The sequence below is a fragment of the Macrobrachium nipponense genome, chromosome 7 (genome assembly GCF_015104395.2).
Source record: "Macrobrachium nipponense isolate FS-2020 chromosome 7, ASM1510439v2, whole genome shotgun sequence".
Classification (NCBI taxonomy): Eukaryota; Metazoa; Arthropoda; class Malacostraca; order Decapoda; family Palaemonidae; genus Macrobrachium; species Macrobrachium nipponense.
Genome location: NC_061109.1, coordinates 113,682,001 through 113,706,103, shown reverse-complemented (window position 1 = coordinate 113,706,103; position 24,103 = coordinate 113,682,001). Strand labels below are relative to the sequence as shown.

The 24,103-nt window shown below is 35.5% G+C and overlaps 1 protein-coding gene across 2 annotated transcripts in view; it reads right to left on the bottom strand.

Annotated features, from left to right (window-relative positions):
• Window positions 1–1,699: 1,699 nt before the first annotated feature.
• The window catches only part of LOC135217426 (solute carrier family 35 member F3-like), a 350,261-nt gene continuing 327,857 nt past the window's right edge, over window positions 1,700–24,103 (bottom strand). For both annotated transcript variants that reach the window (XM_064253287.1, XM_064253288.1), the window contains 5 exons: window positions 22,215–22,343; window positions 10,737–10,926; window positions 9,996–10,085; window positions 9,359–9,488; window positions 1,700–4,870 (listed from right to left, as the gene is read on the bottom strand). In XM_064253287.1, coding sequence (XP_064109357.1) covers window positions 4,756–4,870; window positions 9,359–9,488; window positions 9,996–10,085; window positions 10,737–10,926; window positions 22,215–22,343 — 654 coding nt within the window. In that variant the 3' untranslated portion in view covers window positions 1,700–4,755. The remainder of the gene's footprint in view (window positions 4,871–9,358; window positions 9,489–9,995; window positions 10,086–10,736; window positions 10,927–22,214; window positions 22,344–24,103) is intronic.

Genomic DNA, 24,103 nt, shown 5'->3' with positions numbered 1-24,103 from the left:
AAAGCAAAAGTCTGTTGATGTATAGACATTATTTTACGTTGAATTTCAGTGTGTTTTTTTTAATGTTATAAATTCCTGGTTGGTCTCTGTTAAAAGCATAATACTTAAAGATTGTACAAGATTGTGTCATTCGTCTTTCATTGTTTGCGTGGTAGCATATCATTTTCTACTGGTGGTTTTATTATTTTTGAAAAATCTGATTATGATTACTAAAGCTGTTGTTGAATTATAGCTACCTCAAAGCTATTGTAGGTTAATCATGTTTTTGAAAGGAAATTTTCTTGCTTGTTATTATATAATTAGATATGGATTAGTCGAGCGGAGTGGGAAGAAATACTTCAGACCCACTTTTTGTTTAGGTTACAAACTTTCATTTCTTATAAGTTTAGTGTTTGGCTGTGACCAATCCGTGAATTTAATGTGAAGACTAATGTCGATGATGCTTTAGGGCTCATGGTTGCTTAATCGAGTTACTTTGAACTTTAAAAGTACTGTTTCCTTTGCTTAAGTTTCAAGTGAAGACTGATTACGGTTTTTTTTTTTTTGCATGGTTGCTTAAACGAGTTGCTCTTAACGTAGTAAGTACTGTTTCAAATATTGAATTTCAATGCGGAGACTAATTACGGTTTTGTTTAAGGGCGCATGAATCCGTAGTTGGTTATTTTCATATGAGTAAGGGCTGTTTCCTTTACTAACTTCGTATTTTCTTGGTGTCCTTGAAGAACAGAACTGCCTTCATGGATCTACTATACCACTTTATGTACTCTTGGGAGACAAGTTCAAGTTCTGTGAAGGAGAACGCCTTAGCCATCACAAGTTTAATGGAGATTGTAGTTGTGAAAAAGTATTATTCAGTGGGGTTCTGCAAGTGTCTATTAGTCGTAGTTTACCATTTGTCTGTAAATTTTGTTTAAGTCTATTTCAGAAGGTTTACAGTATAGTGTTGCCGTTTTGTATTAAGTTAGGTATTTATTCTATATTTCTAGAATGGTCATTTCATGTTGTACTTGGTCGTGTTAATTACGTGAATATTATCCAAGAAAGGAAAAAGACATAGGCATTGTGTAACCGCAGTCTTAAGTGAGACAGAAACTACCTATTATATGAGGAAAATTATCATTACAAAGAAAAATATGAAAGTTGACAAAACATGCTCAGTGGATCCGCTGAGCATAGATATAATATGAGTATATGGATTAAGAAGCCCATGCAGGATGATTATTGTCGTTTCGTTTGTCAATGAAATGAATAAAAAAAAAAAAATTTTTTTTAATGAAGGGATATTAGTATTATATATATTATATATATATATATATATATATATATAGATATATATATATAGTTAAAATATATATATATGAGAATTGTTCTGAGTTTTGTAGCATGAGTCTGGTATCTGGAATAATCGGAATTGTGTTCTAAAGCAAATGTGTATTTCAGATATTATAGTTGGGTTCCTAGACTGAACATTTAAAAACGGACGACGACTCCATACAAAGCCTTATGTGACTGACTTGACGTTGGTGTTGTGTCAGGTTAGCGTTTTTCCACATATTCCCTTTCTTAATATATTTCTTGTCAGTTTGTTGTTCACTTGAGGGCAGATTTTATTTCGTAAATATCTGAATTGTTACGGGTTAGCTTTATTTAATGAGGTACGTTACTCAACTATTATGTATTGATTTTCAAGAAAAGCTAATTTAAACATGCGCGAGGAAATTTGATTCATTCTAACGTCAAGTTTAAAGATTTCAAAGATCTAGATTATTCTGGGCGTGACTTGAGAGGAAATTTTATTATTAATACAATAAAAAGGGTCCTAAAGGTATTTCTTCTAAAGAAAAATATTTCGCCATATTTTCAAGGTATTTCCAGATCTGAGCCGGGTTAGTTCTTTACTAATGAATACTAGATGGAGGCATTAGATCGAGGGGAAGGGAACACGTTTACAATAGTGTCTTTTTCAAGGTGATGGCGCACGTTTTTGGCGTCATCCTATCGCCAAGCTTCGGACTTAGATACTCGTTTGTGTTTTTAATATAGCAGTTGTGAAAATGGAAGTCGTTCACGTTCGTGCTTTCCCTACGGCTCTTCGTTGAACGCGGTTGTGGTAGTTTTGCCTCCAACGTGTAAAAAGAAGAAAAAAAAATCGTTGTTATGTGCTAAGTCGCCAAAATGCTACAGAATTCCAGGATATTTGCTCTTGTGGCAATCTTCAAAATTCATGGTTAGGATCTCTTGTATTCGTATGTTGGTCTTTTGCAGTCCAGCGTTGGTCTTGTGCAGTCCATGTGTCGAGCGCTACAGTAGTTCAAATTCAAATATACATCAGCGTTGGAAACTGGAAAAGTATCAAAGTTCAAAGCACATGCCTTATGAAATTCATGCATCAATTCATAGCCTGAAGTAGCTTAATCATTAAAAGAAAATCAGATTTATAAGTATTTTTCGTGTTGACCGTTTCTATATTATACTATGGTAAATTGTTGGAACGACTGTAAAACAGAACATCTTTGAAATGACGCCATGAAATTTTTTGAAATTACTTATAAATTTGTACATTTTTTTTTCTTTTTTTTACCGTGGAGTGTTATAAGTACAGTTTATGCGTTTACGGGCTACCTTTGATTAAGGTCCTGTGCTGACTTAAGGCTGGCTTGATCCAAACCAACTAACCTATAGTTTATGGTCTGTCAAGCTCTGCTTCTTTCTACAAACTCTTTGGAAATGTTACAGATGTTTTATTTACGTGTATTGTGTGCGATTGATTCTGAGCGGTGCTGATTCTAAACCGAGAAATGTGAGCTATTATCAGTTTGCGTGTTTATTTGTAGCCATTTATGAACTCCGTAAAGACTTTCTGCAGTTTGAGTGATTTGCACGGAAAATTTAAATGTCCGATCTTTTGTATTACATATGTCATAAGTGTGGGCGGCTGCCCGTAATCGGTACGTGCGTGGGAAATTTTGAATTCTGTGGAGTTACCAATGCCTGTATTTAGTTTTATTGTTCATCTTTAGGGTGTATTTAAAAAAGAATGTTGGTCTTAATTTATTATATGATTCACTGCAATAGCTTTACTTTGTAATGCTTAGAAACTGAATAACTAAATAACTATAAGTTCTTTGTCGTTATTATTATGCGTGGAGAATGTATTTAGGTGTTACTGACGATTGTTAATAAATTGCCATGTAGATTTAAAAAAAAAAAGAAAAAAAAAGCATAAGTTAAAGTTCCGCAATTTGACGAAATGTTGGTCTCCCGATTGTAATTGATAATAGTAAAATCCTGTCATGTTCATGAATATTACTTTCTGTATCGTCTCTTAGTGCGTCAATATTTTTTTTTTCCATTTATAAGTACTGTGTAACATTGAATAATTAGTGGTGGCAGTTTCGGGGGACTAATTTTAGTAGCAGCAACCCTCTAAAGCACTGATGCTAAGGAATTTTTCTTTTAACAGTAATAAGATTTGAAGACAAACTTTTCAAACAACTTGTTTTGATTTCAAGTTGTCTCTTTATTTATTGTACGTAGTTTCTTTGGTGAGCCTGAAAGACTTCTGTTAGATAAAATTGAGTTAATCTTGCTGGATACAGTTCTACTGCATGAAGCACCTATAGCCTACGTTTCTACAGCCAGTCGATGTTAAAACTCTGAAAAGAATGAATTTGCCTTTTGGAAAGCGGATGTGGCCAATCTGCAACGTATGGGATGAAGTATAACGTTAATTACAAAAATATTAGTGATCGCCGCAATACACTATCTAATTGTATTTACCTAAGGGTGCACTGACATTAATTCCAAAAGTTACCAAAGTTGCCAATTTAACATTAAGCTCTTCATTGAATGACTAGGTTTTTGGAGACTGGTGGTTCAAGATTATTCCACCAAATTACATTGATTTCTCACAGACAGCAGTTGCTCATAAACTGAACATTAGAATTAATTGCACCAGAGACTTTTACAAAAGGTTTTGACAGTTCCTTCCAACAGCATGAGCCTGTAATCTCCCGAAAGCACAATGTTGTGAGTGTGTGTCCTGTGACCTGTACGTTATTAGAAATAGTGTTTAATGAACCGAGTCCTTTGGAATTATCAAAGGGAGAATTCTTATCTCTTATGCGTTCAGCTTTACTGGCAAGCAGACATCATGAGGCATATTAAACGTAGATATCTGTACAGGCATTTTTTCATAGATACGTCAGGGATCTGTATGGCTTTAAACTTAGTATTAGAGAAAGTGTTACAATCCCAGTAAGTCGATCATCATACTTGCTAATCTTTTTCGGTGGCCGTGAAAGTGTCTTTGAATATGTATTGATGAGAACAGCACCAGATGCCACCAGTAAACTAAGAATCAACACACGTTTAAAACATCCATTTCATATTTAGACTGTAATCGATCTGACTGGTTCTGCTAGTCTTATGTTTATGAGTTAGTCACGCACTGTAATAATGAATTGATGCTAGATATAAAACTCGCTTAAAATTTTAGTATTATTACGCTTTATGTTTTATTTTCTCTCACTGCATTTTCAAATCGAAGACGCAATTATGGGCCAAAGTTTTAATTTTTCGTGAATGACATAATTTATGTATGTGAAGATTTGCAATTTTAATCAGCGTAAGAAATCAGGATGTGAATCATTTCAGAAATAATTGTTTAGGTAGTATACCAAGATCTTAACCCAGATATTTTGAATACAAAAAATTAAAAAGTATAAATAGTGATGAATTTGGCATGCTAGAGATTTATCGTATCAGTCCAGATGGGGATCGCAGGTGAGATCGGGAGATGAGACCAGTCCTGTAGTCCACCGGTTCCTGTTGCTGGCGAGGCTGGTTACGTTTTCTGTGGCGACCCCAACTGAGAGAAAACGGAAGGGCATATTAGGCTTATAAATAGATACGTAAAAGAGCCGTGAGCTACCATGCATGAGAGAATTAAAAAAACCTACTTAATATTCTCAAGAATAATGCTGAGTATTTCAATGTATACTATTAAAACTAGGCTGTATCTTGAAATATGATATTACTGAAACTCCGTAAGTGACTCTCACACTGCAAAGGTTCGAGAAGGTTTTGTAAAATGTACGAAAAACAAAATCATATATATATATATATATATATATATATATATATATATATATGTATATATATATATATATACATATATATATATATATATATATATATATACACACACACACACACACACACATATATATATCATATATTTTAATATATATAATTATTTTGTATATAATATTATATAATATATACATTATTATTATATTATATATTATTTACACAACATAAGGGGAAATACACAACACACACAAACACAACACACACCACACAACAGGCTTAGGAGATTAAGTAATTATATATATAATAGATATATATACATATATATTTTTATTTTCTTGGTTGATGGAGAATGATTCAAATTCTAAATTAACAGTTTGATTCCTTGTAGTGCGAGAGTCACTTGGTATTAGCAAAGTTTGTAGCTTCAAAGCAAGCACGATAATAATAATAATAATGATAATATTAATGAAAATGGAGCATATACTAATGTTACAGTAAATACAGCAAGGCATAAAAAAGCAGATTTGCAATGGAATCTGTAAATTGTAACTCACCATCAGATAAAACACATGATGGAATTATATCCATATTCTTATAATTACTTATGTGAAATACCTCGATTTTTGGATATATGATTGGATGGTCTAACAAGTCCTTTCTTTAGGGTAACTACGTCTGTCTGTATGTGTGTTCGTTTCGTTTACCATTCATGAGTCAATTCTTGACTAAAGTTCTACATCCGAAGTTTTTACCGTTACACATCCGAAGTTTTTACCGTTACACATCCGAAGTTTTTACCGTTACACATCCGAAGTTTTTACCGTTACACATCCGAAGTTTTTACCGTTACAAGTTCTGTTTTCAAAGTACAAATGTTAGATTTTAAGAATTAGAGCAAATAACAGTCATAATGAATGAAAGGTAATTAAAGTGCTACACATTATTATGCAAATATCTTAAGTAAAACTCTCTAAGCTATGCCTAAAATCCCTAAAGTTGAATAAGTTCATGGGATTATGTAGTATTTTAAATTTGAATAAGTTCATGGGAGTATGTAGTATTTTAAATTTGAATAAGTTCATGGGAGTTTGTAGTATTTTAGGGAAATTTTTTTATTTAAATACATGACAGCAGTTTTTAGTTTTCCGTTATACTGTCTCTCATGACAATTTTGTATTTTTTTTTCCACTAGGTCATTCGTAAATTCCCTATTGAGATATATACTTATAAAATTACGATAACTGTATAGGCGGAATTCATTTACGTCCACAGAGACCAACCCCAAATGCATTACAACAATCTATTTAAGGAGTTTTCTAACCTACACGAATATTTAACAGCCTTGTCCAAGAAAGACTATGTCCGCACTGCAGTTAAACGTGATAAACATATGTTTGGAACTTACCACAACAAGTTACATACAAGTCAATGTATGCGACAAGTTTGTCGACGTGTATTTAACGTATATTAGTGTAGTGCAGACACACCTTAGTAATTATATGAGACGGTCCCGAAAAAACTTGTTCAGGGCTCAGACTAAGTCTAAACCGAGAAGTTGTGATTCTTATTTGTATCTTTGAATGCAGAAGGAATAGAAATCGTGCAATTGGAGAATTCTAAGCCACGTTACATGCATATAAAATGTCCTGTTGGAAGACTAACATCATGCACTGTTAGCTTGTTGGGAAAAGTTGGACTGCTTAACACTGGTGGTAGTGTTTGTGTTCAGTGCTTGTTTTAAATATTACAACTACATATTGCTAATTTGTTTTGTTACTTGGGTGCGTCGTACCTATCTGGTTTATCTATCTGTCTATGTATATTTATATATGTATGTGTGTGCACGTGTGCGTGCGGCCGCATTTGTACGTATTATATTATATTGTTCTTGTTTATGGACAATTTGGTTCGTTGACTGAATTTCATTAACTATTAATCTTTCATATATTTGGCCCTAAAATTAAGTTGGGCCATTTACGCTTGTGTGGTTGAAAGCACTTAAATTTTATTTATTCACTTATTATTATTATTATTTCTTAAGTATTTTGTGCAGTAGCAAGTTCTGTGTATCTTTATTGAGAAAATGGGTTGGCAAGTAATCACGATTGAGTATTTTTCGAAGACGAATTTAATCCTTCGTCCACTGAGAAAGACGTGGCCCTCATATTTTTAAGAGCCTGGCAGGTTATCTGTGGTTTTGATGATTATCATGAAAATGAATAAGACCGTATTATTGCATACCTCCTGTCTACTTTGGACAGTATTATTTTTCCAAGATTTAATAGTTTTATCGTTGAATCATAAGTGATTTTATCATGGCTAGTGTAGATGGGTCCATATTCTTAGCCTAAGTTCGATTTAGTAATGTACATATTCAAGAACCCAAATTCATATGCTATAGTTCCAAAAATATTTATTTTAGAAACGCAAAATCAATTTTTTAAGCAGACAATGCCCGTAACATCTTTCAGCTTAGCTTGACTTATTTTTCAATCCAAGCGCTGAAATTCTTTAGTATAAATTTTTCTCTTATAATTGCGATTTCGTTAGTCTCTTATAAAAAAAAATGACTTTCTTGCGAAAACACGTAGACACATTTTCATCACAGTTTGGTATCCATTTAACAAAACTACATATTTGCATTATCAATAGCTAATTCAAGTTATGTTGTTTTGCGTAACGCAGTCTGTGAACACCAATTCCTCTATATTAGCTGATATGGTTTGTCAGTATCAGTTTTCGATACGATACTGATTTTTCTGGCTAAGAAAAACAAAGCAGAAGATTGCGCGAATGCAGTTGTTTTTTCCGAAAATCGAATTATATTGAAACTTCCTTCATAATTTAATTGGAGATCCCATATTCTGATTTGGTACGTCCACTATAAAAGTTCTTTTAACTTCGAATTTATGATTCACACGGAACAAATATTGTGATTTTTCTCTTATAGTTGACTATTGATCCTATATATTTTTTTTATTTATGGGCAACCTATATTTCAATACTGCTCGTCAGCTTATTCGTCTGGAATTATGCTTTCATCATTATTATTTATTGCAGGGAATTAACGTTTTGTGAGATTATTATTCAGCACAATATGAAATGAAGCCGGGGAATAATGGCTTTCGCTTGTAAAAGGCGGAGGTGATCATGACAAGCATTCATTGGGATGATTCCAGTTTCACTCCTGGTGATGATGTGCAATTTCATAATAAGTGACCAAAGTTACTTTTAATGTTGCTCCCCATTGGATGCTGTAACATTCCGTAATTCCTTTAAGTGACCAAAGTTACTTTTAATATTGCTCCTTAGACGTTTTAACATTCCGTAATTCCTTTAAATGCTCGAAGTTACTTTTAATGGTGCTCCCCATTAGACATTTTAACATTCCGTAATTCCTTCAATTCGAATTTTGCATGAAATCATAAATGTGCTATGTTTTACGTGAACATTGGATAAAGGGAACATATGGAAGAATATCTTCGGGAAAATACAGGGATAGAAAAATGAGGGAAATAAATGTTTTGGCCATCTGACCCAGCATTGCGTCATCTATCATTGTAGAGTAAGTTTTTGGTCGATGATTGTCAGCTTGACAGTACAGACAAGGGAACATCAAATATCTGAACACAAAAACAACAATAAAGCATCACCATGGAAAAATTCAAAGGTCAGTTAGCAGATAAATGCTACGAATGAGTTTACAGATTACAGGGAACTCGAACAGTGGAACATTTAGAGGAACGTAAATACTCATGGTTACATTTCATCTTTTATAGATTCAGGTTTGGCAGTAGCAGGTGAAGGACGTTAGATCCTCGAAATTGCGGAATGAGGAACGTATATCGCAACAGAGAATGAGTTCAAAAAGGAATGGACAGTATATATATCGAGAAGAGCATTATTTTGATCCAGTAGGAAAATATCGCTTTATAGAGAACCTATTCTGTAAAGAAAGTGCTGAGGAAGGAAGATTACAGACACAACACAGACGAACAGAATTGGGTCTCTAATGGAAGTGTTTCAGAGGTTAAGAGCACAGACATAACACAGGAAGGATAACATCAAGCATTGGACGGTGTGAGGAAGGTATTTAGAAGACACGGTACAATGTCACATTCTGGAGTGCCAAGCGGTTGTTGTTTTTATGGATAATTTGTTCTTTTTTTTTTAGAACAAGACCCTCCTTCTCCTCCTCCTCCTCCTGATGCAAGGGCAGGAGCAGTGTCGGAGAGCGAAGCGCATGGTCCCTCCGACCACCCACCGGAGCAATTTGGTGATGTACTCGGGCCAGTTAGCTGGGAAGAGCACCAGGAAGAATCCGCACACGATCAGCACAACGCCCGCTAGTTTCATGCCCTCGAAGTTCACGCCGTACCACTTGACGTCCAGCACTGCAGGAGAGGCAGAAGGTGACCAGTTTGACATGGGGAATGTTAATGGGCGCATATTTGGGGCTATGGTCATGCTATTGAAAGGCTTCATCGAGCATCATTGCATAGCAGGATCGATTGGTTGCTATTGCCCCGATTCCAAAACAAAGGCTCTCACACTGAAGTAGTTGCCGTGGCATATATAGATATTATTTATTAGTGCTTGAATGAAGGAAATTAATTGGAAGTGGTGAATGAAACAGCATGATAACTCCCAGGATTGGAATGATGTAGAAAAGAAAAAGATGAAAGATAAAAGACAACTGTGAATGAGTAAAATGAATTGAATAGACATTATTGAAATATTAACATGAGCACTGACAATGTACCTGAAAATAAACAGATAAGAAATTCCATTATTACATTTTGGAATCTGGTCACGGCTGTAGCCTACTATACTTACTAGTTACTGAGGAAATAAAATTAGTTATTTAATTTAGAGTAAGAATTGTGGGAGAATTTCCTTACCTGCCGACACCGGTACCGCCAGCACAAGACCCAAGGTGATGAAGATCTCGAAGGTAAAAGCTACACCAAAGTTACCAAGCAGATTAGCAGCTGCAAAAAAGGGAAAAAAACGTGACGACATTGTGATTTTTTTTTAATTGCTGGAATTTTGTCCGGTCAATGAACCCTTGTTTTTTTTTAACATGAGCTATCTTCCGTTTGAGCGTTGTTCTGTTTATAATGGCTACATGGTAACAGTTCTAGTTTAAAATTTCGATTGTGAATGTATTCATTCGTAACTATTGGTAGGTTATATTGTATATATACAGTTCAGACTTCCATGTCCCTTTGTGTTCTATTTCTCACGTTACGGGAAGGTTACATAGTAAGGTTACATACTAAGGTTAAATACAAAGAAATGGTCGTCGTGTGATCTGTGTATTAGTTTACAGTAGCAGCAGGAGAATTTAGCTTAGTATGATGTTAGTGCGTTGTTATCCCTTCTAGGTCATTATTTTAGTTTGCAATGTTGTTAAGGGCCCTCAAGGTGCATTGTCTGTAGTATATATTGAGCTTTGTTGTGTTCATACAAAATAAGAATGAAAAATTTACAAAATAAAAATAAAGAATTTACAGTGGGTTTTGATTTCGCAATCGGAATCCATACTTAAGGAACCGTGATTTTGATTCTTAAAATTTTACTATAGTTATTTATGCATCAGCATATCACGATTATATTATTGGTTTTGTACTACTCCTTACCTAAAGAGAGAGCAGCAGCTATGAGGAGATTTCGCCACGGGAGATGACTCCAGATGATGACTTCGTAACCACTGAAGTAGAAAGCAGCGACTAGGGGGCTCAGGAGAATCGTGTTCAGAAGGGCTATGACGGTGAAGATCAGGCTTACTTGGCCGAAACTCGCCTCGCCTATCACTTTCTTGAACAGAACCTGAAGAATTGAGTGAGGAAGTTATATCGTTAAGTTAGGTGTTGGTTTGTTAACTGCTCATGCACTAACTAAGGGAGTTTTCATAATGACATTCATCCTCCGAAAGTTATCAAGACCTCTCCTCTTTTGACGTCAAGCCACGGATTACCAGTCATGATACGTCATATGATTGGTATTAATACTTACGCCTAACAGATTAAGAAAAATACAATCTTAGTTTATATTAGCAAATTAATTATTTTTTCAACAACCTCCCCCACCCTCCCCCCGCCCCCCAAATACCACACAAAATAATGCAACTCAATTCCGTTCCATAACCCGAGGACTATCTTACTGTTGATCTTGTCGATGTCAGACTCATCATGCATATCTGAAACGTGTTAATTTAAACAAAGCCCAAACTCGTGTCAGAATTTGTTCTATGAAACAACTAGAATTTATGCTACTTTGACCTTCAGATGTATCGTGACTTGAGATTTGACTTATGTTGGGTCTTTAGGGTTTTAGAAGATTTAACCACTAGTGGGTAGAAAGCTCTCGTTGACTTTCGAAATAGTGTAGCTGAACCAGTCCATCAGGGGATTCATATTTGTTACATTATACTAAAGGTGCGTCCACACGGTCGAACAATGTCCGACGGACAAACATTGTTACCAATTAACAATTTTCTGCCGGTCTTTGCCTTGTGAGCGGAGTAAAATCAGTGGTATACAACCTCATCTGGTACCACTGTTTGTTGCCAGATCTACTTCCATCGTTTCCCCGCTTATGACGTCATCCTGCTTCGCCTATGATATGGTAACAATGTGTGTCCGTCGGACATTGTTCGACCGTGTGGACGCGCACCTTTACGTGAGGCAGATGTTAGAGTTGTACTTCATTGAGCTGAACCCTGGCCCTGTTTCTCATTACAGCAAGATAAATTGCAGATTACTTTACTCAGCAGATATTCGGGGCTTAAGGTCAAATTTTTCTAGATCTCCCGAGTTGTGCCCGTAACAACGATTTGTTGTGTTTATCCGAGACTTGTAATAGTAAAAAGTCAAAGGTCGAGTTTTTAATGCCGAGGTTTAATGGCCCTAACTTTATTTATCGTCGTAACATCCCACACGCGCTGCTAGGTAAAGGCTCTATACTCGCAAGTCCCGACGACCTAGTTATCGTCAGAAAAATATGCAGTGTAGTTGCCATGTTATTCTTTTTTTTAAAATTTTCAGTAAATTCTGCTAGGCTTTTGTATTTCCTGTTTACCGTAATCCAAATATCGACGATTCTGTATATGACTGTCTGTTGGAGAGGATTAGTATGGCTCACCCACGGCATTCAAAATTCAAAAGCTTCATTCGTTATTTGCGGAGACTGCAATGCAAAGCAGAGTGAGTGGCTCAGTTCTATCCAGAGTTGTATAGAATAGTTGGATAGCAATTGGAACGGAGATGTTTAGAATTTAATTAATACCACGACTTACTTGCCATGCTCACTACATCTGAAATTTCCATGTGGCAGTTAAGTTCATATGCCACCATTTCTGACCAGTAACTGTGGACTTTGTATCACATCTATATAAGTGAATTATTGTATCACATCTATGTAAGTGAATTATAAAAGTTGTTCCTCCTATATTCCGTTATACTCAAGGAGTGTAAAATCATTTGACAAGACTTATCACATCACAGACCAGTAGATACCGATTTCCTATGAAAATCATGATAGTCATTTTTCAGCACAGCATCATTGGAACTTGGAATTTATGACAGAGGCTAATTTCCAGACCCCTAGGAGGTTTTGGCGAGTTTTTTCTTGTCATTCTATCGGTCATTCAGGATTCTTATATTTCCTTTCTCGATCACTGAGTGAGGAACTGACCACTTTAGAACAGCATCTTGAAAAGAAGGTACCATCGACCAAATCCTTTTTATTTAGGGCCAGAGCAATATGCTAGTGCCTTATTGGATATTAACCCTTACATACGAAATCTAATCATTTTATTTTTATAAATACTACTTGGTATCCTCCAGTTTATCTACCTGCCTCGAGCTCTTGACATATTCTGAAGTAGTGTATTCTTTTCACATTTACCTTAGGCTACTTGTCCCTGGATTTCGCGCTTTTTATCTATCTCCCATTCCATTCTTACTTGCACTTCTAAGGCATTATGTGAGCTTTCATTTCTTATGTTGCTACTTCCTTTAGTAGGCTTCCTTTCATGTAGTATACAGCTCCTGCTTTTTCTCTTCACATGTGTAAGTACAAAAGCATATCTGTATATTTAGGAAGTGTTCACATGTTCGGTACGTGTTGATAATACATGTTAAAAATTTCAGTTACACAAAACACGAAACGAACACAATGTCAAACATAAAAAAATACTTCAAATCACCTTCCTTTCCCCCACAAAAAGAAAAAAAGTTTAGAAATATTGAAAAAGAAGTGATTCTGTTGTGTGAAATAACGTACAGATTGAATGTTTATAAATGCCATAGAATTTTAGAATGATCTCATATTTTTATGTATTTCCAATAATGATTTTATGCCAAAATTTAACTCTCAAACATTCATTCTTGAAAGTTCGGCCGTTTCGTTCCTATAGTAAAGAGATAGTCTCTTTAAGCTTAGATCTAGAATAATACTTGATATTTTATAAATATATGGTGAATTTTGTGTTCAGGTTTACCGTTACGATTTCCACACATCAGCGATGCATGTTATGACCACGTTAATTTATTTCAAGCCGAACAGCCTTCTCATATATGGTTTTTGAATGTTTTCCTGGTCATGCATTGTGAATAACAGATTAAAGGCTTACAATATAAAAATCACGAAATTAAAATTGAGAAAATGGAAGGAAATCCCTCCATAGTATGATAAGGCGCTAAAGAATACTTTAAGAACAATAAAAGACGTCCTTCTTTCCTTGGGATTGATAAATAGAACAAAGCGTATAGCCTTCAAGAGTTAATGTCCTAATGATGAGTCCTGTCCCTAATGAGCTTCCAGGAGTGATGAAGGAATTGCGTGATCGTATACTTGACCTTCTTAAAGGGAAAGTTGGTCGGTGGGTCATGTCAGTTTGGTCCTGCGACTTGATGAGATTTTTCTCGATTTGTAATGAAATAGTTTTTTTTTATTGTAACTAAAAGCATTGTAACTAAAATCATTTTTTTATTGTAACTAAAATCATTTTTATCGTTTATCTGAGATAACTCCTGTTTGAAAAATTGGTCCGTTATTTAGTGAGCCCTCCCGAATCCATGAGAAGAACCTTCCTTTTAATCATTTTTTGCTACTTCTATAATGTACTTTTTGTGGGACTTACGAATGGAACCCCCCCCCCCCCCCCCCAGCCCCGCCCCCTGTCCTTCGACCGACATCTAATACCAGCCCCCTTCAAACGACTGACATCCAACAACCCCCGTCCTTTTCAGACGGGCTCAAAATGTTCTTATTTAGAATTTCTACGTAAGTAACCCATTTGATGCACATCATTCTTATTTCTGCATTGCTTACACTTCCAGACCTAAATCCACATGCTATGATGGCGCTGCATATCAACATCTTTCCATCTTTTGCTATCTTTCTTTCACATTCTGGTTTTCACTTCACTTCCGCGTCAAAGGAATGATTCGGTAATCATTCTTACCATCATTTTTATAGGTCTTGCTCTCAATTCTCGTGAATCACCGTTTCCTTTACTTGCCGATACTTCCAACCACTTACATCTCCCCACATCCATACTGATCGACATCTCTTCATTGAACTGTTTTAAAAATTCCTTAAAACTTTTTCATTTTACAATAGTCGCATCTCTTTTCCATAGACTGCGTGTCTTTCGCTGACACCCATCAACATTCTTCCAGCTATAAGCAATCCCACGTTCCATCGCAAATTGATTTTTCGCAGATTTACATCCCTGTCTGTTTTTTCTTTTCTCAGTACTCCAACGTCGTTGCCTGAGAGCTACACCAATGAGTCACTCTTCCGTTTGCATGTTCGTTTTCACACTCAAGTTTATCATCCAAGAGTTAATTACTTTTAACGAGCTGCTGTGTCCAAATGATAGCTTCAAAACTCCTTAGCCAATCTAAATCGATTGTGTCACGCCATATTCAGATTCTACGTTCAGTCTTTTCAACATCAGTGTTTCACTATAATCAGTTGGCCAAAGAAAGGTTTTGTGTTTCACTACAATCAGTTGTCCAAAGAAAGATTTTGTGTTTCATTACAAACAGTTGGCCAAAGAAAGGTTTTGTGTTTCATTACAAACAGTTGGCCAAAGAAAGGTTTTCTGTTTCACTACAAACAGTTGGCCAAAGAAAGGTTTTGTGTTTCATTACAAACAGTTGGCAAAAGAAAGGTTTTGTGTTTCAGTTCAAACAGTTGCCCAAAGAAAGGTGTTGTGTTTCATTACAAACAGTTGGCCAAAGAAAGGTTTTGTGTTTCAATTCAAACAGTTGGCAAAAGAAAGGTTTTGTGTTTAATTACTAACAGTTGGCCAAAGAAATGTTTTGTGTTTCACAACAAATAGTTGTACAAAGAAAGGTTTTGTATTTCATTACAAACAGTTGGCCAAAGAAAGGTTTTATGTTTCACTACAAACAGTTGGCCAAAGAAAGATTTTGTTTCATTACTAACAGTTGGCCAAAGAAAGGTCTTGTGTTTCATTACTAACAGTTGGCCAAAGAAGGTTTTGTTTCATTATTAACAGTTTGTCAAAGAAAGGTTTTGTGTTTCAATTCAGACAGTTGGCAAAAGAAAGCGTTTGTGTTTCACTACAAACAGTCGGCCAAAGAAGGTTTTGTTTCATTACTAACAGCTGACCAAAGAAAGGTTTTGTGTTTCAATTCAAACAGTTGGCCAAAGGAAGGTTTTGCGTTTCATTACTAACAGTTGGCCAAAGAAAGGTTTTGTGTTTCAATTCAAACAGTTGGCCAAAGAAAGGTTTTGCGTTTCATTACAAACAGTTGGCCACAGAAAGGTTTTTGCGTTTCATTACTAACAGTTGGCCAAAGAAAGGTTTCGAGTTTCATCACAAACAGTTGTCCACAGAAAGGTTTTTGCATTTCATTACTAACAGTTGGCCAAAGAAAGGTTTTTCGTTTCACTGCAAGCACACTGACAAAGAGAGGTTTTTTAACGCTCAAACAGAAACTGCCTCATGTGGCGTTAGTGCAACCAAAACCTTAGACATGAATTTCCCAAGTAAACAAAACAATTTCCGCTCTTCTAGTTACTCGTGTACTGTCGTGTATCACATTTCTCAGCAATGCCTGCGATCCACCATGGATGAATAACTACTCGATTCATGATTCACTGCTGAGTTTCAAGACTATGGTCTCATTTTCAAGGCTATAAAAAACAAAAATACATAAATTACAAACTTGTCCAGCAAGATTAACATAAATTGTTACATACGAATAAGCACGAGAAAAAAAATATAAGTATATAAAAGTTTTAAATAAAAATCAAATAACTAAAAACACACAATGTATTAAACACTAAGTAAATATTGTCAAAAAAAAATTTAAATATATAAAACAAACCTTACAAGCCGAGGTTCGGTTGCTGAAAGGCCTGCCAGAGCGAGAAGGAGTCTAGATAACCAAGGAAAGAAGATAAGAGTGGGCGGTCTAAGCAATGTATAATGGAACTGCTGTAGTGTTGTTATTCAATGTTGGAACGAGGTGCTTACTGGCCAAAGATTCGAGTATAGGGAGTGGGTTTTCATTAGGGCTGGATAAAATTATCTTAAAATCATCGTAGTTGATTCTGCATTTGCATATTTCTGCATGGTTTCTTATATTTGAAAGCTCTGGACTAGAAAGCTTCATCCCTGTGTGGTAACTAATGCCTATGTGTGAGTCACATCGTACTTTGAGCAGTCGGCGAGTGCTTCCCACGTAAGTCTGTTCGTTGCACGAACAGCAAGTATATACAAGTAAACTAGGCCAGACCGCATCAGAGTAGGTTTCCTCAAATGCGGTTTAAATGAGGTATCATAAGTGTATGGAAAGCTAACATAATATTTTAATTTAGAAGCTAGATGTACTGGAGCTGGTGGCTGGAAGATTTTCTGTAGGGCCTTTCTGACATAACTAGAGAACAGGGCAGTTGGGTAACAAACAATTGGTACTAAAGAATTCCTGCAAGAAATTAATTTCATTATGAAACAAGCTCCAGTTTGAAGTCAAGGTTATAGCTCTGTGAATTAGGATTGATAATGAATTAAGCTTAAAATTAAGAGAACAGGAACTATACAAATTTTGCCCCAAACCTGTAAATGTAGCCTTACGAAAAATTCCCGTTCTGAAACCATCATTCTCTCGTATGACCAAGGTATCGAGAAAATGCAATCTATTATTATTCTCTTTCTCAAATGTAAATTTTATATTAGTGTGTGATGCGTTTGCATAATACAAGATAAGGTCGCAATGATGATGGTCCCTAAAAAGTAGGAATGTGTCGTCCACATATCTACGGTAAAATAACGGCTTAAAAGAGGCAGGACAATTGTCCAATAGTTGCTGTTCAAACTTGAACATAAAAATATCTGCAAAGGTGCAGCTCAATGGGTTGCCTATGCCGACGCCGTCTACCTGAACGTAAACTTCATCGTTAAAAACGAAGGCTGTGTCCCGCACAGCCAATTCTAAAAGCTTCTTAAAGTCGACATTGCTAAAATCATGGAAAACATCATCGTCATTCACAAAAATGGTTTCTAGTATAAAGTCAATGGTTTCATCAACGGGAACATTTGTAAAAAGCGATTCAACGTCAAAGCTGGCCATGACGAGGTCAGTCTTGGCTGAGTATATACTCTGTTTGAATTCTAAAGAGTTGTTTAGTTTATATTTGTCTAACAAAGGAACCAGGAATTTGGCTATTTTATAATTTGGCGTAGTATAGGAGGAGAGGATGGGTCTCATAGGGATATTGTTCTTATGCACCTTTGGCAATCCGTACATAATACCAAAAGACGAACCAATAACAAAGAGCTCTTCATAGGTAGTTTGACTCATTGCTTTCCTGTCTTTGAGCGATCTTAAAAATCTATCAATTCTATCTTCGTTTTTGAAGATTATTTTGTATTCTTTTTGGCCTATTTTATGGAATTTGTTGCTTTCGGACAAGATATCTAGCATTTTTTTAATGTAATCATTTTTATTTAAAATAACAGTGCCTTTACCTTTATCGGGTTTAGATAAGACATGGTCTTTTTTTTTGCTTAGTTTTTTAAGGGTACTCGAATCATGGCTATTAAAAAAAGGGGTCCATCTAATTTTAAGTTTCTGAAAACTTTCATGGGCAAGAGAAGATAGTTCTTTTTTTTTGCGCTAATTTATCACATTTCCAAAAAGAACTATCTTCTCTTGCCCATGAAAGTTTTCAGAAACTTACAATTAGTGTGTGTGTGCGTGCGCGCTTGCGCCTCTTAACTTCTTGAATTCAAGAAGCTAAGAGGGCATTGTGACTATTACAATTGCACACACACACATATATATATGATATGTGTGCGTATTTTTCTAATTACAAGGATTGTTAATATAACAGTATACCATTATTTTTACTGCCATTATGTTGCATAATATGCGAGCATATTCGTCTGACACTTGGATATCCAAAAACTTATTATGTTAAAACTCCTGGAGATGACCAACATTTTATCTGCGGTTGGTGATGGCATAAAGAGAGTAAAATTTAAGTTATTTCAAGATATTCGTTGCGCTATTGCTCTTATAGTTGGGTTTCTATTTTCGGCTAAAAGTGCACGAGCTCTCTCTCTCTCTCTCTCTCTCTCTCTCTCTCTCTCTCTCTCTCTCTCTCTCTCTCTCTCTCACACAAAGTATGTAGAATTTCATTAATTTAAAAACGTTATCTTTACCAATTAAGATACATACTCGTGTTGATAGTTCAAATGTCTCTTTGTCTTGGCTTTTCAGCCTCGAAAGATAGTTTTATTCGTAATTCTTATTTTATCCATTCCTTCAGCGAAGATAAGACGGGACCACTCCCTAAATTCCCTTCCGATATGCAATCAGCATAAATTCAGATGTAGATTATTGATTGGAATGGCACCTTCCAAAATTAGAGGTTGAGGATGACTTTGCCTGATAATGGTAATGAGGACCATATTAATGTAGAAAGTAATAAAGTGCGAAGAGAAATGGATACTCCGTTTACTCGAAAGATAAGATATGTTATACACTGATTAGTTTATTAGGATGATGTTGCTCCTGTGTCAATTCTTGTGATCATTTTGCTGCTTATAAAATTCTTTTTTTTTTTCCAAGGTACGAAAGTGAAGTATTTGGTTGAAGTGATGTTTTCTAATTACCATAATTTTCTCCGTAGGGGATAGTGTCGTCAGTGCACCTCACGCGGTACAATGTAGGTATTACTTAAGGGTCTTTTCAGCGTCCTTTTGGCCCCTAGCTGCAACCTCTACTGTTCATTTTACTGTACCTCCGCGCTTATTCTCTGCCATCCATCTAACTTTACACCATCTCTAACAATTGTTTCACAGTGCAACTGCTTTGAGGTTTTCCTCCTGTGACACTGTTAGTTTCCCTCTCAGCCCTGAATGACCTTATAGGTCCTAGCGCTTCGCCTTTGTCCTAAATTCTACATTCTGTTGTACCATAATTTTAACAGTTTTTGTTTTCTTTCTAAAAAATCATCTTGATAAAGGAACTCATTCTCAGTTTTTCCATTTGTAGTCATTTGTACAAAGCGACGCATTCTACAGATTGATGCTATAGTCTTTGGTGTGGGTAACTAGTGCAGGGCGGTGGCAAGGGGGGGGGGGGGTTGGTTTCTTGGCCTTCTTCCCTTAAAAATACACGAATCCTTTAGAAAACAACAGTGAATTGTGTAGCTGGTGGACAGTTGACTGCGGGATAGCAGTCAGGCTAGAGAAGTGTAGGAAACGGCAACTTCATTCCAAAAGACTTATTGAGCATTGGAATGTTAGCAACGTGTGGAGCCATTTTATCAGAGATGAAAAAATGTACAAGCAGTGACGCTTAAAGAGGATAACGTAATGGCCATTGCTTCATTAATACAAAACCTTTTCAGTTGCTTACAGTATTTCCTGCTTCCCTCCCCCCATACGGAAATCTCATAATGAATGTGTCGAAACCTTTCTACGCACACTACCATTCATCTCTGTCGCCAGCATATTTGAGGTTCTCTTTCTATCTCCTTCCTTAGACTTATGAACCATCCACTTTTCATCAGCCTGTTGTTCTAGACAAGTATGATCCACTTTCATGACAAACCTTCATCTAATTCTACATATTCTACTGCGTGCTTCGCTTCCATATCACATTATATATATATATATTATATATATATATATATATATATATATATATATATATATTATGTGTGTGTGTGTGTGTGTGTGTATATGTATTTATTTTTTTGTATTGTAATTACATGTTATTGAATAGTAATTGCCAAGGCCAGTAAAGGCATTTATTTTCTAACATTAGGTTATTGGAATTAATAATTTATTATCAAGCTTTGCTCAAAGTAGTATTATGTATTTATGTATGTATGTGTATGTAATTAGCATGTTATTGAATAGTATTGCCAAGGCCAGGTAAAGCATTTTATTTTCTAAGCATGTGAGGTATTGGAATAATAATATTTATTATCAAGCTTTGCTCTCCAAGTAGTCACCCTGTTTCTGAGACTATATGTATTTAAAGTTCTCATTTAGTCTAGCAGTGAATTCCCAGTGGAATGCAAGATGCAACCCTGGAAGGTTTCTTGTTTGTTTTAGTTGGTGGGGGGTTCGTTTAAGCTCATGAGATTTATTTGTTCCTTAATGTGTTTCCAGACTTTAGTGATATCACTTCGTAATATCTCTTATTTTAAGGTAGATAGCGTATTTTCATTACTACACGTGTGTAGTTCAGCCTTAAGTATGATATATTTTTAAACTTTCGTTTTATTTTGCTGGCGTCGTTTATCTCCATATTTTGGTGTTGTTATACATAATTTCTACATTACCTCGTTATATTAGTTTCTATTCACATTCGTATGTTATGATGAGTTAAATTTCATTTGTATGAAATAGTAGATGTTTCCAATAGAAAGAACACTCCCTCAGTGGCGTGGTTGGTTTGGTGTTTGCTTCTCACCTCGGTGGTCGCGGGTACGATTCCCGGCCATTCCATTGAGGAGTGAGAGATGTGTATTTCTGGTTCACTCTCGACGTGGTTCGGAAGTCACGTAAAGCCGTTGGTCCCGTTGCTGAATAACCACTGGTTCCATGCAACGTAAAAACACCATACAAACAAACAAACCAATAGCAAGAACGGTGCTGGTTTTTTTTTGGAATAGCGAGGAAACAAAAATATTAACCAGGAAAGTTACTAAGCTAAACAAATTCAATTGGTCGTTCTTTCTATCAGAAACTTGTACACTTTTTATCAGGCACAAGTTTTCGCAATGTTTCTCTCTCTCTCTCTCTCTCTCTCTCTCTCTGGTTTTTATAGTTCATTATTTTTCTCATCAGCAAATGAGACTTTTTCATGGCTCATAGACTAGAAGATAACAAAATGAAAACAGGATGCATTACTCTTCAGTCCTACTTTCTGGGTTTTATTATTACTGCTCATTTCTTCCTAGAATTTGTTGCTTTCTCGTCAGAATGATATTTGGGTAAGAGGAACGTTTAAAAAAATATTTTAGATTTTATTAAAAAAAAAATTTGAAAAATAGACTTAGTTGGCATATATATATATATATATATATATATATATATATATATATATATATATATATATTCACTTCGCCCTATTGCATGAGTTTCACCTCAATAAAGCTTGGGCCCAAATGGAGAATCGGAACATCGAAGTCCAATATATTACCAAAATATAATATATATATATATATATATATATATATATATATATATATATATATATATATATACACACACACACACACACATACATACACACAGACAGACATACGCGCGAGGTGTATCTCGAATTTAAAACACCCAAGGAGGCGTTTCTGTGGCATTAAAAGGCACTGTTAAATGAGGCTGTGAATGAATTTAGATTTGAAAAAAAAGACCGTCGTAAAAAACTTATCAACATAATCTTCTACATTTTAGATAACACATTAATAATTTATATCCAAGATTAGTGTGTTTCTCTCTCTCTCTCCTCTCTCTCTCCTCCTCTTTCTCTCTCTCGTCCTCTCTCTCTCCTTCTCCTCTCCCCATCCCTCTTCTCTCTCTGGAATTAAAGCCAGAAAGGCCTGAGCGAACTCACCTTATAGACGGCCGATCCAGCAGCGGCTGCAGCAGCGAGTACAACGCCTCCAAGCGTTTTGGTTCTGGTGATTCCGTCCATGTAAGCCAGCAACGCAATACCCGTGTTGCATAGGATGACAGCCACGATCTACCGAAAGAAGAGGTTTTCGGCTGTAAAATATATTTAATGGATGAGGGCAGTTTTTTTTTTTTTTTTTTTTTTTTTGTTTTTTTTTTTTTTTTTTTTTTTTTTTTTTTCGATCTGCGGAAAGAAGAGGTATTCAGTTGTAAAATATATTTTATGGATAAGGGCAGTTTTTTTTTTTTTTTTTTTTTTTTTTGTAAAAAAGATTTTATGAATAAGGGCAGTTTTTTCAGATCTGCGAAAAGAAGAGGTTTTCAGCTGTAAAATATATTTTATGACTAAGGGCAGTGTTTATTATTGTTATTATTACTGAAAATGTTTTTATGTACAAATCTGACTTTGTTGCTTTTTTGCGCTCATTGCATTCTAATTCCTAAATTAGATACAATAAATTTTCGATACATTGCTTTCCCCTCGATCATCATACTTACATTATATATTAAAATGTTCAGATCACGACTTTTTTTTTTATATTTTGCCTTAGTATGTTTGCGTACATGCTAAAATATACAAGTTCCTTGCACAAGTATTTCGGCGTCTTTCCTATGTGAACCATAGTGGTTGTTTGCCAAATTAACCTTAAAAAAAATTATAGTAAAAGAAGACCGTTCTCTCATCTAAATAGACTTCATGTTCGGAACGCGTTTTGTTGAAAAGTATGTTACGATGTCATTTTCCTTATTCGTACCTGTCAAGATTACCTCACATGAACTCTGCACCTTACTCTCTCTCTCTCTCTCTTTTTTTCGTACTGTACAGTACCATAGAAATGGCGCACCATATTCCGTACCTTTTCAATACTTGAAAAGGAAAATATTTTCAAAACTCAATATGTACTTTCTCTGACAAATACAGTTAGTATAACGTATTGTGGCCATTATTGTTACAGTTAGGGTATACAGAAAAATACTGACATGCAGAGTAATGCCTTATTGTACAATCCCCTCTAGAAAAAAGCTATATATATATATATATATATATATATATATATATATATATATATATATATATATTCTGTATCGTGTCGTATTGCTAAGGGTTTTAAGGAAAAATTATGCATCTGCAATAGTTTCCAAAGCTGATATGTATATTACTTTGATCACTGGAGGTTTACATTAAGTAGCATATTAGCCGCCATTTCTTGATATTACCCAACGTTACAGTTACATGCTACACATAAATATTGAAATTGGTATTGGAGACATAACGAGGGGTCAATAAAGCGAAGAATTCCAATATATGTAAAACGCCCCCACAGTTTATTTTATTAATAGTATGTTTTGAATGCAATTTATCTTCGTGAAGTCCTTAGTCTGAAGGTCGAATTAAGGTCGAAGTCGTAGGAACGCCGGTCGATGCAATATCAAGGCAGAATAAAAAGTAAGGCTCTCAATCTTGCAGGGCTCTCGGTGGAGGCAGTAAAAACGTCAAGTAACGTGACCTCATCATTTTGGGGGGTACGGCGAAAAAATGGTGTGAGAAGGGGGGGGGGGGGGGGGGGGGGGGGAGCGTAGCACAGAAAGTCAAATGGGGGAAAAATGGGTGGGAAGTTAAAAGGCAACGATGGAAATGGGTTAATGGAGTTTTCTTTCTCTCATGAGCTGGAAACTATTTATTGTGGAAGAGGGACAGCAGATTTATTGTCATCGATAGGAGGTGGAATGGAGTATTTACGGATACTAAAACCTAGTCCTTAAATACAAGTTTTCACAGCCATTTTTGATAGAATTCGATGCAGTATATCTAAATGTTTGTGTCTGTGC